This window comes from Salvelinus fontinalis, chromosome 36 (assembly GCF_029448725.1).
Source record: "Salvelinus fontinalis isolate EN_2023a chromosome 36, ASM2944872v1, whole genome shotgun sequence".
Taxonomy (NCBI): Eukaryota; Metazoa; Chordata; class Actinopteri; order Salmoniformes; family Salmonidae; genus Salvelinus; species Salvelinus fontinalis.
This window is the reverse complement of record NC_074700.1, coordinates 2,193,913-2,208,088: the sequence shown is the minus strand read 5'-3', so window position 1 is coordinate 2,208,088 and position 14,176 is coordinate 2,193,913. Positions and strand designations below refer to the sequence as shown.

General features: G+C 40.9%; 1 protein-coding gene across 4 annotated transcripts in view; it reads left to right on the top strand.

Moving 5' to 3' along the window:
• The window catches only part of LOC129835046 (uncharacterized protein C4orf19-like), a 29,928-nt gene extending 16,496 nt beyond the window's left edge, over positions 1-13,432 (top strand). The window contains exons 1-3 of one of the 4 annotated variants that reach the window (XM_055900390.1): positions 671-2,467; positions 2,757-2,809; positions 8,862-13,432. In XM_055900390.1, the coding sequence (XP_055756365.1) occupies positions 2,778-2,809; positions 8,862-9,639 (810 nt within the window). In that variant the 5' untranslated portion in view covers positions 671-2,467; positions 2,757-2,777 and the 3' untranslated portion in view covers positions 9,640-13,432. Of the gene's footprint in view, positions 1-670; positions 2,468-2,756; positions 2,810-8,855 lie in introns of those variants that run through there. The other 3 variants (XM_055900388.1, XM_055900389.1, XM_055900387.1) reach the window with 3 other exon arrangements.
• The last annotated feature ends 744 nt before the right edge of the window (positions 13,433-14,176 follow it).

Genomic DNA, 14,176 nt, shown 5'->3' with positions numbered 1-14,176 from the left:
ATTCTTTTTGTCCAGACAGCAGCAGACACTTGGGCTACACATACTGAGACAGAGGGGCGCTGTTTCGCTCGTTCCGTTGCTTTATCTGAGATTGATGTGTCTGTCGGTGCGCGTCTCGGTCAAAATAAACTATCAATATTTTAATATTTTTATTTGGAAGAGCAAGGAGGTATGGTAGGGGGCAGGTCAGGCCCACTAAGGCTCGCCAATAACGCCGGCCCTGACTGCATGTAGGCCTACAGTGTGTGAGTTGTGAATAATGCAAAAGCATGTGGCAAAAGTGTCACTACTAGACCATAGAGAAACCATTTATGAATAGGCTACTTGTGCAGAGCCAGGATAAGAAAGACACCAGATGCATTGCATTTAATCAAACGAAACAGAAAGCAAGAAATCATTACGGGAAAGTAGTTTCAAGTTTTTGTTAGTTGTATGTACGGGATAAATGTGTGTGTCACCGAATTATCTCATCTCTCGTTCAATGTGCACATAGCCTACATCATGGAGGGGTTTTTACACACATCCAAATAATAACAGGAGCTGTCTAAAATAATGTAACAACCTACATAGATAAAAAGGAGATGTCCGCTCACTGTTTTGCTGTTTAATAAAGCTTTGGTGATTAAGATTTATTTCAAAGCCAAACACTTTATCGATAGTCTTGACTACTTAGTGAATGGATTGGGCATGACAAAACAAACTGCCTTCATTAATAAGAGGGGAGGCTATAATTGGTTTTTAAATTAAATGGGAAAAAACATACCTTTTTTATATTTCTAAATACGAGGTTTACGGACGTAAAAATGACATCTCTCTTGTGCCATGTACATATGGGCACTGTGCATCACGACTGAATAAGATGCACTTCCGTTGTCAAAATCCATGCCATAACCAACCGCGTTACTGCTGAAACCAGCTTTTGGTTGGTCTTAAATATCCCCACCAGCACATACTGAAATGACCACTGCCACACGTTTTTAAGGACATACCTCAGATATTGCCACCCTTCCAACCTCAGCGCAAGCAAGCTCATTTAAGACAGGTAAATGACCAATTATGGTGCTATGTTTTAAAAATAGAAGAGTGCTGGCTTTAACAGGTTGAAATGGCAAACTGAGCGTGCGTTTGACAATTGCGCTGGCTTAATGCCAGCCTAAAATACAGCCCTATATGTTTTTGGTGCTGATTTAGTGTGATCTTGGCGGTTATTTTAAGGAGGGTCAAATCGCAGAATGGGCTGTTTATGCCGTACCTAAATCACATGGGAATATCGACTTCTTATCTCCCAAAGCCCAGAGCAAGGTTGCTTGTTTCTTTTTTTTTTCCTGCACTCAGAGATCTGGAGGTAAATACAAAATCTAGTAGGCATTCTCATATCTCCCAAATGTTTTCAGAACACTAAATATCTAGAGGACATGCAGAAGGAAGCTACATTAAAAATTGTGAAGACGATCAAGAGAACTCTCCTTTCTGTCAACAGGTGTCATTGAGGGGATTGGCTGAAGCTGTGCACTAATGACCCAATCGAAGCCATTCGCTAAGTGATAGACACGTCCATCCCTGGCATTTTACTGGATCTCTCTATCAAACGGTCCAAAGCCAATTTAAACCTGATGTGCCCCTGACCTATCAGTCCTGGGTCATGTTCAGTAGGAAATATTGTAGGAAAACATGATGCAACAGGGAGAAAAAATAAGTTCTGTTGCAGTGAATGTCAATGTGACATTTACTGTTACATTGAAAGTGAATGCTGAAAATCCACTGTCTTTATATCTTAAGCATTTCTTTTTTCACAGTAATGTTTATTTATGTCATAATGCTGTCCGTAAGCACCACATTGTCTCTGTGAAAGAAAGAAAGTTAGTCCCTTTAAGATGTGCAAGGGGTCATTGGCTTTTCATTGCGGCTACACTTTTTTTCTGTTTCTCAGTAAAGACCAAAGCTGGGGGAGAAAGATACTGTGTCCTTGCTTCCCTCTCTCTCTCTCTCTCTCTCTCTCTCTCTCTCTCTCTCTTGCTAGCAGACAGACCCATTCGAGCCTCTCTTGTTAATTATTTATCCAGGCAAAGAAATGCCAAAGCTTAGGGAAACACACACACACACACAGCCAGGAGAGAAAAGATCACCCCCATTCTCTACACACACACACACACACACACACACACACACACACACACACACACACACACACACACACACACACACACACACACAAACATAATACCTAGAGTAAGCACGCTGTTAGACTCTTTCTTTCTCACACACACACACATAAATTGGAATGGATGAATACCAAAGCTTTATCAGCGCTTCAGACAGACCCACTACATCATCCCTGAACACAGCGCTCAGGCGTCACCATGGACACAGAGGGCATGCCCAAGTCTAAACCTGACTTATGAGGTTCAAATCCTCCCGATAGTTTAGAAAAGCCTTCAACAAAGGCTACCTCTATGTCACAGGACAGGTGAGTAGAGAACTCCTGGATAAATAAATTGACACTTCTTGAAAGTGTGTGTCACAACGTTTGTTGCTCAGACAGTCTTGGACTGTCTATCTCAACCTTTCTATCATCTGGGTCTTAAAGAAAATGTCACTGATTGAAAATGTCACCAAGTTTGATGGGACTTTGCTTGTCATTAGAGTTATTGATGTGTGACGGCCGTAACCTTTCTCTGTGTTTTCTACATTATAGTGGTTATTTATAATTGTAAGATTTCTATTTTAGTAACAAAATGCTTTTTGTCCTTTCACAGCTTCACTACCCAGCTAGCCAGATGGGTTGCCAATGCTGTAAGATGATTAAAAGGTGAGTAGGAGCATTTGTGTGTGTATGTGTTTGTGTGCATCAGGGTTTCTAGTAGACTGCTTTTGGCAGATTAAAAAAGATGAAAGCTGATAAATTGTTGCTGGCCAATTTGACCAGGAGAAAAAACAATCCCATTGCAAAATAATGCTTTTTATTCATTGATAGAAATATCTGTCGACGTAAATACATTTGACCGGCATGCTTATTGGTCTATAGGTTAATTAAAAAGCAAAAAATATTAAATTGGGGTATGTGTATTTTCATTAGTCATCATGTACTGTATAGTACCAGTCAAAAGTTTAGACACACCTACTCATTTTTTTAATTTAACCTTTATTTAACTAGGCAAGTCAGTTAAGAACAAATTCTTATTTACAATGACAGCCTACCAGGGAACAGTGGTAGAACGACAGATTTTTACCTTGTCAGCTCAAGGACTCGATCCAGCAACCTTTTGGTTACTGGCCCAACGCTCTGACCACGAGGCTACCTGCCAGCCCTAAGTGGTGGTTCCACTCATTCAAGGGTTTTTCTTTATTCTTTACTATTATCTACATTGTAGAATAATAGTGAAGACATCAAAACTATAAAATGACACATATGGAATCATATAGTAACCAAAAAAAGTGTTAAACAAATCAAAATATTTTTTATGTTTGAGATTCTTCAAAGCTGTCACCCTTTGCCTTGATGACAGCTTTGCACACTCTTGGCATTCTCTCAACCAGCTTCATGAAGTAGTCACCTGGAATGCATTTCAATTAACAGGTGTGCCTTGTTAAAAGTACATTTGTGGAATTTCTTTCCTTAATGCGTTTGAGCCAATCAGTTGTGTTGTGACAAGGTAGGGGTGGTATACAGAAGATAGCCCTATTTGGTGAAAGACCAAGTCCATATTATGGCAAGAACAGCTCAAATAAGCAAAGAGAAACAACAGTCCATCATTATTTTAAGACATGAAGGTCAGTCAATGCGGAAAATTTCAAGAACTTTGAACGTTTCTTCAAGTGCAGTCACAAAAACCATCAAGCGCTATGATGAAACTGGCTCTCAGGAGGACCACTACAGGGAAGGAAGACCCAGAGTTACCTCTGCTGCAGAGGATAAATTCATTAGAGTTAACTGCATCTCAGATTGCAGCCCAAATAAATGCTTCACAGAGTTCAAGTAACAGACACATCTTAACATCAACTGTTCCGAGGAGAATGCATGAATCAGGCTTTAATGGTCAAATTGCTGCAAAAAAAACACTACGAAAGGACGCCAAGAAACACGAGCAATGGACATTAGACCGGTGGAAATCTGTCCTTTGAGTCCAAATTTGAGATTTTTTGTTCTAACCGCCGTGTCTTTGTGAGACGCAGAGTAGGCTTCCCACGGTGAAGCATGGAGGTGTGATGGTGTGGAGGTGCTTTGCTGGCAACACTGTCTGTGATTCATTTTGAATTCAAGGCTCACTTAACTAACAATTGTAAATGCAATCGCATGTTAAAAAAAAAAGTTTTGATTGCCACGATTAAAAATATCTAATATTTTTGTTTCTCAACTGGTAATTGAAGCGTGCCTGTCATTCAAGTGCATAGGCAACGGTAGGCAGACTATCAGCACGTCATCCACCATTTTCCAATGTGAGCTGGAGGCAGTATGCATTTTCAAAGCATCATTTAATTGTTAGAAACCTGAATGATTTACTTCGTATTATGAGGCATGTCTTAGCTTGCTTCAATGTAGCTTAGGTAAAATCCAACCATAGAATCTTGGAGGCAATTAATTTATAAAGACTTTCTTCATTTGCAATTGAAACCAGGATTTCTCTCCTGTTCTATTGGTTTTCAAATAAAATTTAGTTTTTTGTCCAAAAACCAAAAGCACAATGCTAGTTGTTGCATCTTTAGATTCCACCTCTTTCTAAATTTCAAAATTACATTTTTATTTCTGTCACATATGTAACCACTCACATCAGGTGTGCTGTTTAGAATGGTGGTTTCCCAGAATTACATTTTGGCAAATGTTTCATTACAGGAGTTCTGTTTCGAGTTCTGTTTAGAAGAATTACCATCATTCTCAAATGGCCGGTAAATTAAAATCGTGCTGGTAACTGGTAACTCATTTTCCTAACGGAAACCCTGGTGTGTGTGTGCTTGCATGAGGGCTTCTGAAATGTGTCTGTATGAACCCATTGCATTTATGTTTGTGTGAGGAGAGGGGGAAGGTTTACATATTGACAGCAGCTCTCCATCTCTAAGCGAAGGTCACACTCCTAACCAAAATGTGTTAGATTGTTTTCAAAATCCAGTCCTTATTCTTACTATCACGAGCTACAGCTACAGTATTCCTCGTATAGCCTTATCTATCCTATTGAACCAGACAGATGTCCTATCTTAATGTCACTGTACATTCTCTTCCCATCCTAATTATTGCTTTCCTTCTGTGTCATATAGATAGAGATGGGCTACATTATAAAGTGTCACTCACAGTGACCTCCAACATTGGCTTTCCGTATAAATATCCAGTCAATATGCAAATACTTATCTCATCACCCTCCTCTCAGCTTACTTTGCTGTAAGTGTGAATGTAAGAGGAAAGAGGAAAGGGGAAAGGAGTAATACTTTGATTGAATATAAATAAAAGGGCTTACACCGATTCACATACCGTAGTCTGTAATCCCTTCCACACACACACCTCTCTTTCCCATGTACAGGAAGGTAGAAAGACACACACACACACACTCACACACACACACACACACACACACTCACTCACACTCACACTCACACTCACACTCACACTCACACTCACACTCACAAACACACACATACACCTCCCCTTAATTGTGTCTCAGTGTCACATTTCTTGGCTTAGCCGTTTCCTGGGCATATTAAACAGATTGGCTGGGCGGGACTGTACTGTAGGTTACTGGGTCAGTTCCCACTTTGACCGCATGCCAACTCTCTCCAGTCTCTCAGACCTTCTCATGCCTGATCACAAATCACACAGGACTCCTGTGAAATCTATCAAGGCTGTTATAGAATACCAAATAAATTACTCCACCTTTTATTGCTAAAACACTTGGCTAGAACCACATGGATTAGAATAGTAGATAGCAGTAGTAGATGGATAGCTTTTGGGTTTGCTTAAAAAAACTTGTAGACATCTGTATGACTTATGGGGTTTTTGCATTTCCTTTTTCAGGGACTTGATTGCCTTTCCAATTTAGCTTTAGACATGGCACTTCTTTGTATTGTAGTTACATCCGGAGTGGTGTGTTGTTGTGGCATCTCATCTACAGTTGAAGTCGGAAGTTTACATACCCTTTAGCCAAATACATTTAAACTCAGTTTTTCACAAATCCTGACATTTAATCCATGTGAAACTTCCCTGTCTTAGGTCAGTTAGGATCACCATTTTATTTTAAGAATGTGAAATGTCAGAATAATAGTAGAGAGAATTATTTATTTCAGCTTTTATTTCTTTCATCACATTCCCAGTGGGTCAGAAGTTTACGTACACTCAATTAGTATTCGGTAGCATTGCCTTTAAATTGTTTAACTTGGGTCAAACGTTTTGGGTAGCCTTCCACAAGCTTCCCACAATAAGTTGGGTGAATTTTGGCCCATTCCTCCTGACAGAGCTGATGTAACCGAGTCAGGTTTGTAGGCCTCCTCGCTTGCACACGCTTTTTCAGTTCTGCCCACAAATTTTCTATAGGATTGAGGTCAGGGCTTTGTGATGGCAACTCCAATACCTTGACTTTGTTGTCCTTAAGCCATTTTGTCACAACTTTGGAAGTATGCATGGGATCATTGTCCATTTGGAAGACCCATTTGCGACCAAGCTTTAAGTTCCTGACTGATGTCTTGGGGTGTTGCTTCAATATATCCACATCATTTTCCACATCCTCATGATGCCATCTATTTTGTGAAGTGCACCAGTCCATCCTGCAGCAAAGCAAACCCACAACATGATGCTGCCACCCCGTACTTCATGGTTGGGATGGTGTTCTATAGGATTGAGGTCAGGGCTTTGTGATGGCCACTCCATTACCTTGACTTTGTTGTCCTTAACAATGATGGGGTGTTTGTTATTTGTAATTTGTATGAACATAACAAGATTTAACAACTGAGACATAAACTGAGGTGGAATTTCAGGCTTCTTTCAAAAAGTGAGACAGAAGCTGTAAACAAAAATTAAACAATTTCTACTTTTTGAGAATGTGGGAATGGTCTGTGGACACTTAATAAGAGACAATTATGTTGAGTGTGTTTCATTTGGTGACCTTATGAAGGACAGGAAACACACATAACTATATCGCTTAAAGTGTATTTCCGAGCTGTCAGGTTTACATCTAAATATTTTGAAACGTATGTGATTAAACATGAAACTATTTGTGAAAAGATGTAATATGATATTAACCTTCTAAATGAGAGAATGGATTTTCATATAAAGATTAACTAGTCACTGGCCACACCCCCATGAGCCCAGGCATCACATTAGGCGTCATGGACCGCCCTTTTCTACTGAAACGTTTAAGACCCACTCCTGATGAAATTCACACCAGACCATGCAAACCCTGGTGTAAGCTAAGGTTGCAAATTATTGAATTTCTAAGACCAAAACATGCCAGGTGACGCTGGTGTGTAAAGTGGTTTAAACTACAACGCTACCAAAGAACAAGACTATATCACGTGGAGCATTGGCTACACGGCTGGAAATGGCTAAACTCTGAGACTATCGATTCACTACAGAATAAGTGAGAAATTCTAGACGACGCGAATTACTAGTCTGCAGCTAGAAATGACGTAAACCTAGGACGAGAATACAGACAACCGCCGAAACATCTATTCTATGAGAACATTTCCGAATGGTACTCTGAAGTATCAATAGCCGCTCTATATAAACGAATGCTTCCATGGTGCCCCGGATTCCTAATGAGTTAGTTATTGCCTGATTAATTTAATCAAATAATGAAACGTTAGGTAATCGATTTGAAAATAGCATGTCATCACATTAAGGATACTAGAGACACGACACAGCTGTAGACTAAACTTGGAGGAAAGACAAAATGGAAAACATTATTTTCTCAGTTCATAAATGTGAGGAGGGAGGGAGGGAGGGAGCAGGTGGGGGAAAACTTGAAGGAAGATCAAGTGAGGGAATGAGGAGAGGACTGGGGAGAGGTTGTGGGGGACAATATCATACAGAGACATGAGGAGTGTTCAAACACAGAGAGGAGAGAGGGGTGAGGTTGAAGCAAGGGGGAGAGGTAAAGCCAGAGACACCTTTAGAGGTGTGAGATGGTGTGTGGGGTTGTGTGATTTGTGGGGTATGAGGAGTGCTCAGGGAGTGCATGGTGAAAGAGAGAGGGAGTATGTTATCAGCATAAGGTGCTCACAGCAGGAAGTATCTGACAACCTGTTACAATGTCCACAAATAAAGGCCCCCATCTATTCTGCCCCTGTACTATCTGCGTTAGTGTTTACCTTTTTCACTCTCTGCTCTCTCTCTGTTGATCTCTCTCTCTCTTTCTGTCACTCTCTCTGTCGCTCTCCCTCTCCGTCATTCTCCGTCTCCCTCATAGTGTTTTTCACTCTATGACTGCTACTAGGAGAGGTGTCCTTGTTTTGACAGTGTGCAAGGGAGTGTGTGCTGGTGTTTAATCGATTCTCAGGCAAAGCTGACACCCTGAGACAACTGTGTCAATGCGCCTAAATAGTCCGCCTGTCCTATTTATTCCCTGTTTCTTAGAGAAACAATGAAAGTCATGTGTGACTGGTTATTGAAAGTTGACCGTTTTCTATACAACACAGGGACCGCTGACAAGATGGGGAATAATAAATATTGTTATTTAATTGCTATTTCATTTATTCACATTTGTAAATAAATGTGAACTGCGGGATTAACTAAACATGCTATCTATTTGTTTGTCTTTGTCTGTATCTAATGATCTCTCTCTCCCCTTTCTCTATTTCTCTAAATGTTTTCCTCTCTTCTTCCCTTCTCCCTGTTGCATCTATGATCCGACTGTTCCGGTGGACGTCCACGGCAGGAATAGGGACCCGGCGGAGAGCTCTCTCTATCAGCCCCACCACCTCCCAGCAGACAACGGGGACCAGTCCAACAACAAGCAGAAGCAGGTCTTCCACAACCTGGGCTTCAGCTACAGCAACAAGCACGACGATGGAGAAGATGGAGGAGGACTAGGCCTCAAGCTGGAGATTGACAACAACCAGATCAACAGGCTTCACGCCGTGCCCGCCAACCCAGAGAGGGGGCAGGGAGTCAAGCCTTGGGCAGGGGAGGGTGGTGGTAGTGGTGGTGGGGGTCTGTATATCCTCCATCCAGAGGGCCAGGTTCCAAGACGAGATCCATCTAAGGGCCCCAGCCAAGTCCCAATCTACCCTAACACACTCTCCCTGGATCATAGTCACCATCTGACACATTTGGGTGACAATGACTCCCACAAGATTAGGATGTTCCGAAATAGCTCGGACCCCTCCTGGCCCGGTGTGAGGTGCTACACCTCGTTGACGGATGAGCTGGATGAGGGGGTGGGTGGCACACCTGAGTACGTGTGCGACACAGGGGATGAGGAGAGCGTCCTGTCTGCGGATATTCCAACTAGTACAACTAGCCTGTCCTCGGCAGACACGAAGGATGATAGGAGGGCGCCGGACGCCACTACCGTAGAGAGCGGGAGCGGGATCTCGGTGATGAAGAGCGAAGATGAGGGACGGGAAGAAGATGACGTGCATCACGTCATAGACTCTTTGGTGGCGGAAGCTCTAGCAGCTCTAGATGCAGCAACCGCCGGGGAGGACTGTGAGGACTAACTCTTTAAAAACTAAATTTTCTACAAGGCCTCTTACTATTCCAAAAAGCACAATCTAACTTCGATATCTATTCAGCTTCAATATCTGCTGGGGTGAACAGAAGGAGATTTCTTTTTACTAAAATATGGATATTTTTTTTAACATAGTGTAGATCATGCATATTTGTCTAGTGAGTCACATAGGCATGCAGTACCAGTCAAAAGTTTCTTTATTTTTACTATTTTCTACATTATAGAATAATTGTGTAGACATCAAAACTATGAAATAAAACATATGGAATCATGTAGTAACCAAAAAAGTGTTAAACAAATCAAAATTATATTTTAGATTCCTCAAAGTTGCCACCCTTTGTCTTGATGACAACTTTGCACACTGTTGGCATTCTCTCAACCAGCCGTCATTGTAAATAAGAATTTGTCTATTATTCTACAATGTAGAAAATAGTAAAAATAAAGATAAACAATAAAACCTGGAATGAGTAGGTGTGTCCAAACTTTTGACTGGTACTGTATGTGTGACTATTTTGCCAAGGACTGGGTTGCATAACAGTAGTCTGTCTCAATGTTTGTTGTACTCTCAGGAGCAAGAGAGAATAATACTCTTGGCAATCGACTGTGAATATTCCCAGTGTCTTAATCCTAAATCCTAAACTACAGTTCGTTTTACACTCTTTGGTCTACACTGAGTATACAAAACATTAGGAACACCTTCCTAATATTGAGTTGTAACCCCCCCATTAGAACAGCCTCAATTAATCTGGGCATGAACTCTACAAGGTGTCAAAAGCCTTCCACAGGAATGCTGGCCCTTGTTGACTCCAATGCTTCCCACGGGTGTTTCAAATTGGCTGTATGTTCTTTGGGTTGTGGACCATTTTTGAAACACACGGGAAACTGCTAAGGGTGAAAAACCCAGCAGCGTTGTAGTTCTTGACACAAACCGGTGACCGCACCACCTACTACTATACACCGTTCAAAGGCATTTAAATCTTTTGTCTTGCCCATTCACCCTCTGAATGGCACACACACACAATCCATGTGTCTCAAGGCTTAAAATGCATTTGTTCACCTGTCTCATCCCCGTCATTTACCCTGATTTTAAGTGGATTTAACAAGTGACATCAATAAGGGATCATACAGTAGCTTTCGCCTGGATACACCTGGGCTTGGATTAAATGTGGAAGACACATTTCAGTTGAATGCATTCAGTTGTATAACTGACTAGGTATCGCCCTTTCAGTGTGTCATACAAAGCGCAGATGTTCTTAATGTTTTATACACTCGGTGTATGGTTCTACATTTCAATGTTCCACCAAACTAGTTCTACAGTGCTTATAGAATTTATATTTCTAAATTCTGTTCTTTACATGCTCTATTCAGTGGACGTACGTTAAGTGCACTCTTAGAAAAAAAAGTTTATTTGGCTAAACCCTCTGTGGATAGGGTTCTCCATGGAACCAAAAATGCTTTTCAAAGGGTTCTCGTATGGGGACAGCCAAAGAGCCCTTTTAGGTTCTAGATATTTTATTGCCATGGCTTTGTTTGTCTTCAGAGAGCTTGCTGTGCGTCATTGTATGAACACACATTGATAGGTCATCTCCAGCTATCTATTTTTTGTATTGTGTCCATGTTGTTGTTATTTTTTTACAAGTTTTTCCTATGTTATTTATATCCTGACTGGTTGGCCCAGACCTTTCAGAGACATTGCCTAAAGTTTGGAGAAAATAATTAGACACGTGAAGAAAAGTACCATAGTGAGAGGTAACCACATGGGTTGTTGTTGTTCCTGTCTGTTGTCTGACCAGTGACGTTAGATCAGCTTACAGCCTCCCATTGTGAAGCATACTGAGTTGACCGAGGGCGGACATGATGACCTAAGACCCGGTGAAAAGAAGGAATTATATCACTGATATACTTCGCATCTGTGCATATTGTTTGTAAACATTATACATTTGTGAAGGGTCTTTGTTTCAGTGAAGGAACATTCTTTTTTTTATCAGGACTATCCTTTTAAAGTCATTGTTTGTTTGCCAAAATCATTTATATACCAATGTATATATACATAATATATTTAGATGTTTAATTTTCTATGACATGTACTGCAAAGTAGCCTTAAATAGTTTTTCATCAAAACACAGACATTTTCAGGGGAACAATATTTTTATGGAAAATATATATTTATATTGTCGCTCAAAAATCCCTATATTCATCACGTACACACCCCTCTCCTTCTCAAACTCTTTCTTTTTTCCATTCTGTCTTTCTTGCTTGCTTTCTTTCTTTCTTTCTTCATCTCTTTCCATCCCAGTTTCCAATAAAGACAAAACCCAGCTTGTAACACCTGTGTAGCCAGTGTGTGTGAGTATGTGCAAATGCGTGCGTGTGTGCCTGTGTTCTTCCATTCCTTCCCTCATTCATTTGTTCTCTGAGGTCTGAGTGTGGGGTGTGTGTTTAGGTGATGGTAGCTGAAATGTTCCTCTGACAACCCTCTGGTGTGCCTTGCAGGCAGAGCCTTGGGGCCAGGCTTAACGAAGGCCACAGAGCATTAAACAGGCCAAAAGAAGACGCCAGGGACTCACAAACACCCGCTTAAGTACAACACCCGACTAAGGCGGTAAACACGCTAACTTTGGCTGACCACATGATAGCTGTTAGTGTGTCTCTCCCAATGTCCCCTTACAGTAGAAGAGGAGAGCTTTTTAGCAGATCTTGTCATGTTTCTTTTTTTAGTTGCTTTATCTCGCCAATCCCTTTTTGATTTTCTTCCTCGAGTTGTGTCTCTGTTTGTCTTGGTATAATCACACACCATTCCTCTCACCATTAGACGTTGTTTTGGGGGGGTGGGGGGGGGGGGGGGGTAAGTTTAAATGGAGCATCCACCCTCCAACCTATCGTTGTTTCTGTGGCATTACAGGGTCATGTGCTTTTTGCCAAGTCTTTAAAGGTGTAAAGTGATTGCTTCTGCCAGTGGCCTTCCTCTTAGGGCTTGATTCAATGCGTGTCGCGGAAGATTCTGCGCTATAGCGCGGTTGTAATTTAAAGGCAACTGCATTCCTGGTAAACGTTGCATATGTCGGCTCAATTGGAAATTACAATTTTATTTCAATCGCACTACAATGCAGATCTTCAGTGCTACGGATTGAATCGAGCCCCTTAATATCGCCTTCGTATCAACTCCTTCACAATATCAACTCCTTTTTCAAGGTGCTCGAAGTGACTGCTCAGACAGACAGGTTATCATCTCATTTGGTGACTGAAGTGTAAAGTTGCTTGTTTTATTAGAAGGAAAACTGAAATGTGACTTAACTACTACATCCTCCCCGAGAGAGATCACATGGTGCGGAGGCTGTTATTACACATCTCACACAACAGAACCAAAGAGTTCATCTTACTACTGAATGACAGACAGTATGGGCTTCATAATTGACTGCAATGTTGCACACAGTGGGATAAACTAGCTACTACCCCTTCAACCATCTTGGGATCTTACTTTAGGTGTGTGTATGTTTGTGTGTGTATGAACATTAGACAGAGGGGTACAGTTTCAACTCTGATACCTGGGGTTGAAGGTCAGATAGAAATCTATATGTTGAAGAGTGAATGGAGCTGTGTCTGTCCAACCTGTACAGCAGATTGTCTACTTCCCATTATAAACAGAACAGTATCCTTGAGATGAAGCACACATTGTGAAGAAAGACCGATTTCTGTGGACAAATAAAGGGTTCTTCTTTCAAATGTGTATACATTGTACGGTCTCTGTAAAATTCACATAAATAAAATGGCCATAAAAATAACTGTTGGCACTGGTGGTATATGGTTGATTTCCATGTATGGTGTTTTAATGAGTTCTTAGTTCCTTATGCACATTGGGTTAGAGAGGTTTGGGGGGTACATTTAAAAATGCTTGTTTTTCTCAAGGCTGTTGGGTTTGGAGTGATGTCATCAATAATTATGGCGTGGTTACTTAAAGGGGTAGCTCACATAACTTAAATACCCTGGTAGTCTACACCAGAATAGTAGGTTTGATTCATGGGACAACCTATATGTAAAATGTATGCATGCATGACTGTTTTGGATAAGAGTCTGCAAACGGCATATGTGCCTTCGGGAAGACCCCTTGACTTTTTCCACATTTTGTTACGTTACAGACTACTTATAAAATTGATTAAATATAAATAAATCTTCAGCAATCTACACACAATATCCCATAATGACAAAGTGAAAATAAGTTTTTTGAATTTTTGCACATGTATTAAAAATAAAAAACAGAAATACCTTATTTACATAAGTATTCAGACCCTTTGCTATGAGCTTTGAAATTGAGCTCCGGGGCATTCTGTTTCCATGGATCATCCTTGAGATGTTTCTACAACTTCATTGGAGTCCACCTGTGGTAAATTCAAATGATTTGACATGATTTTGAAATGATTTTGAAAGGCACATACCTGTCTATATAATGTCCCACAGTTGACAGTGCATTTCAGAGTCAAAACCAAGCCATGAAGTCAAAGGAATTGTCCGTAGAGCTGCGAAACAGC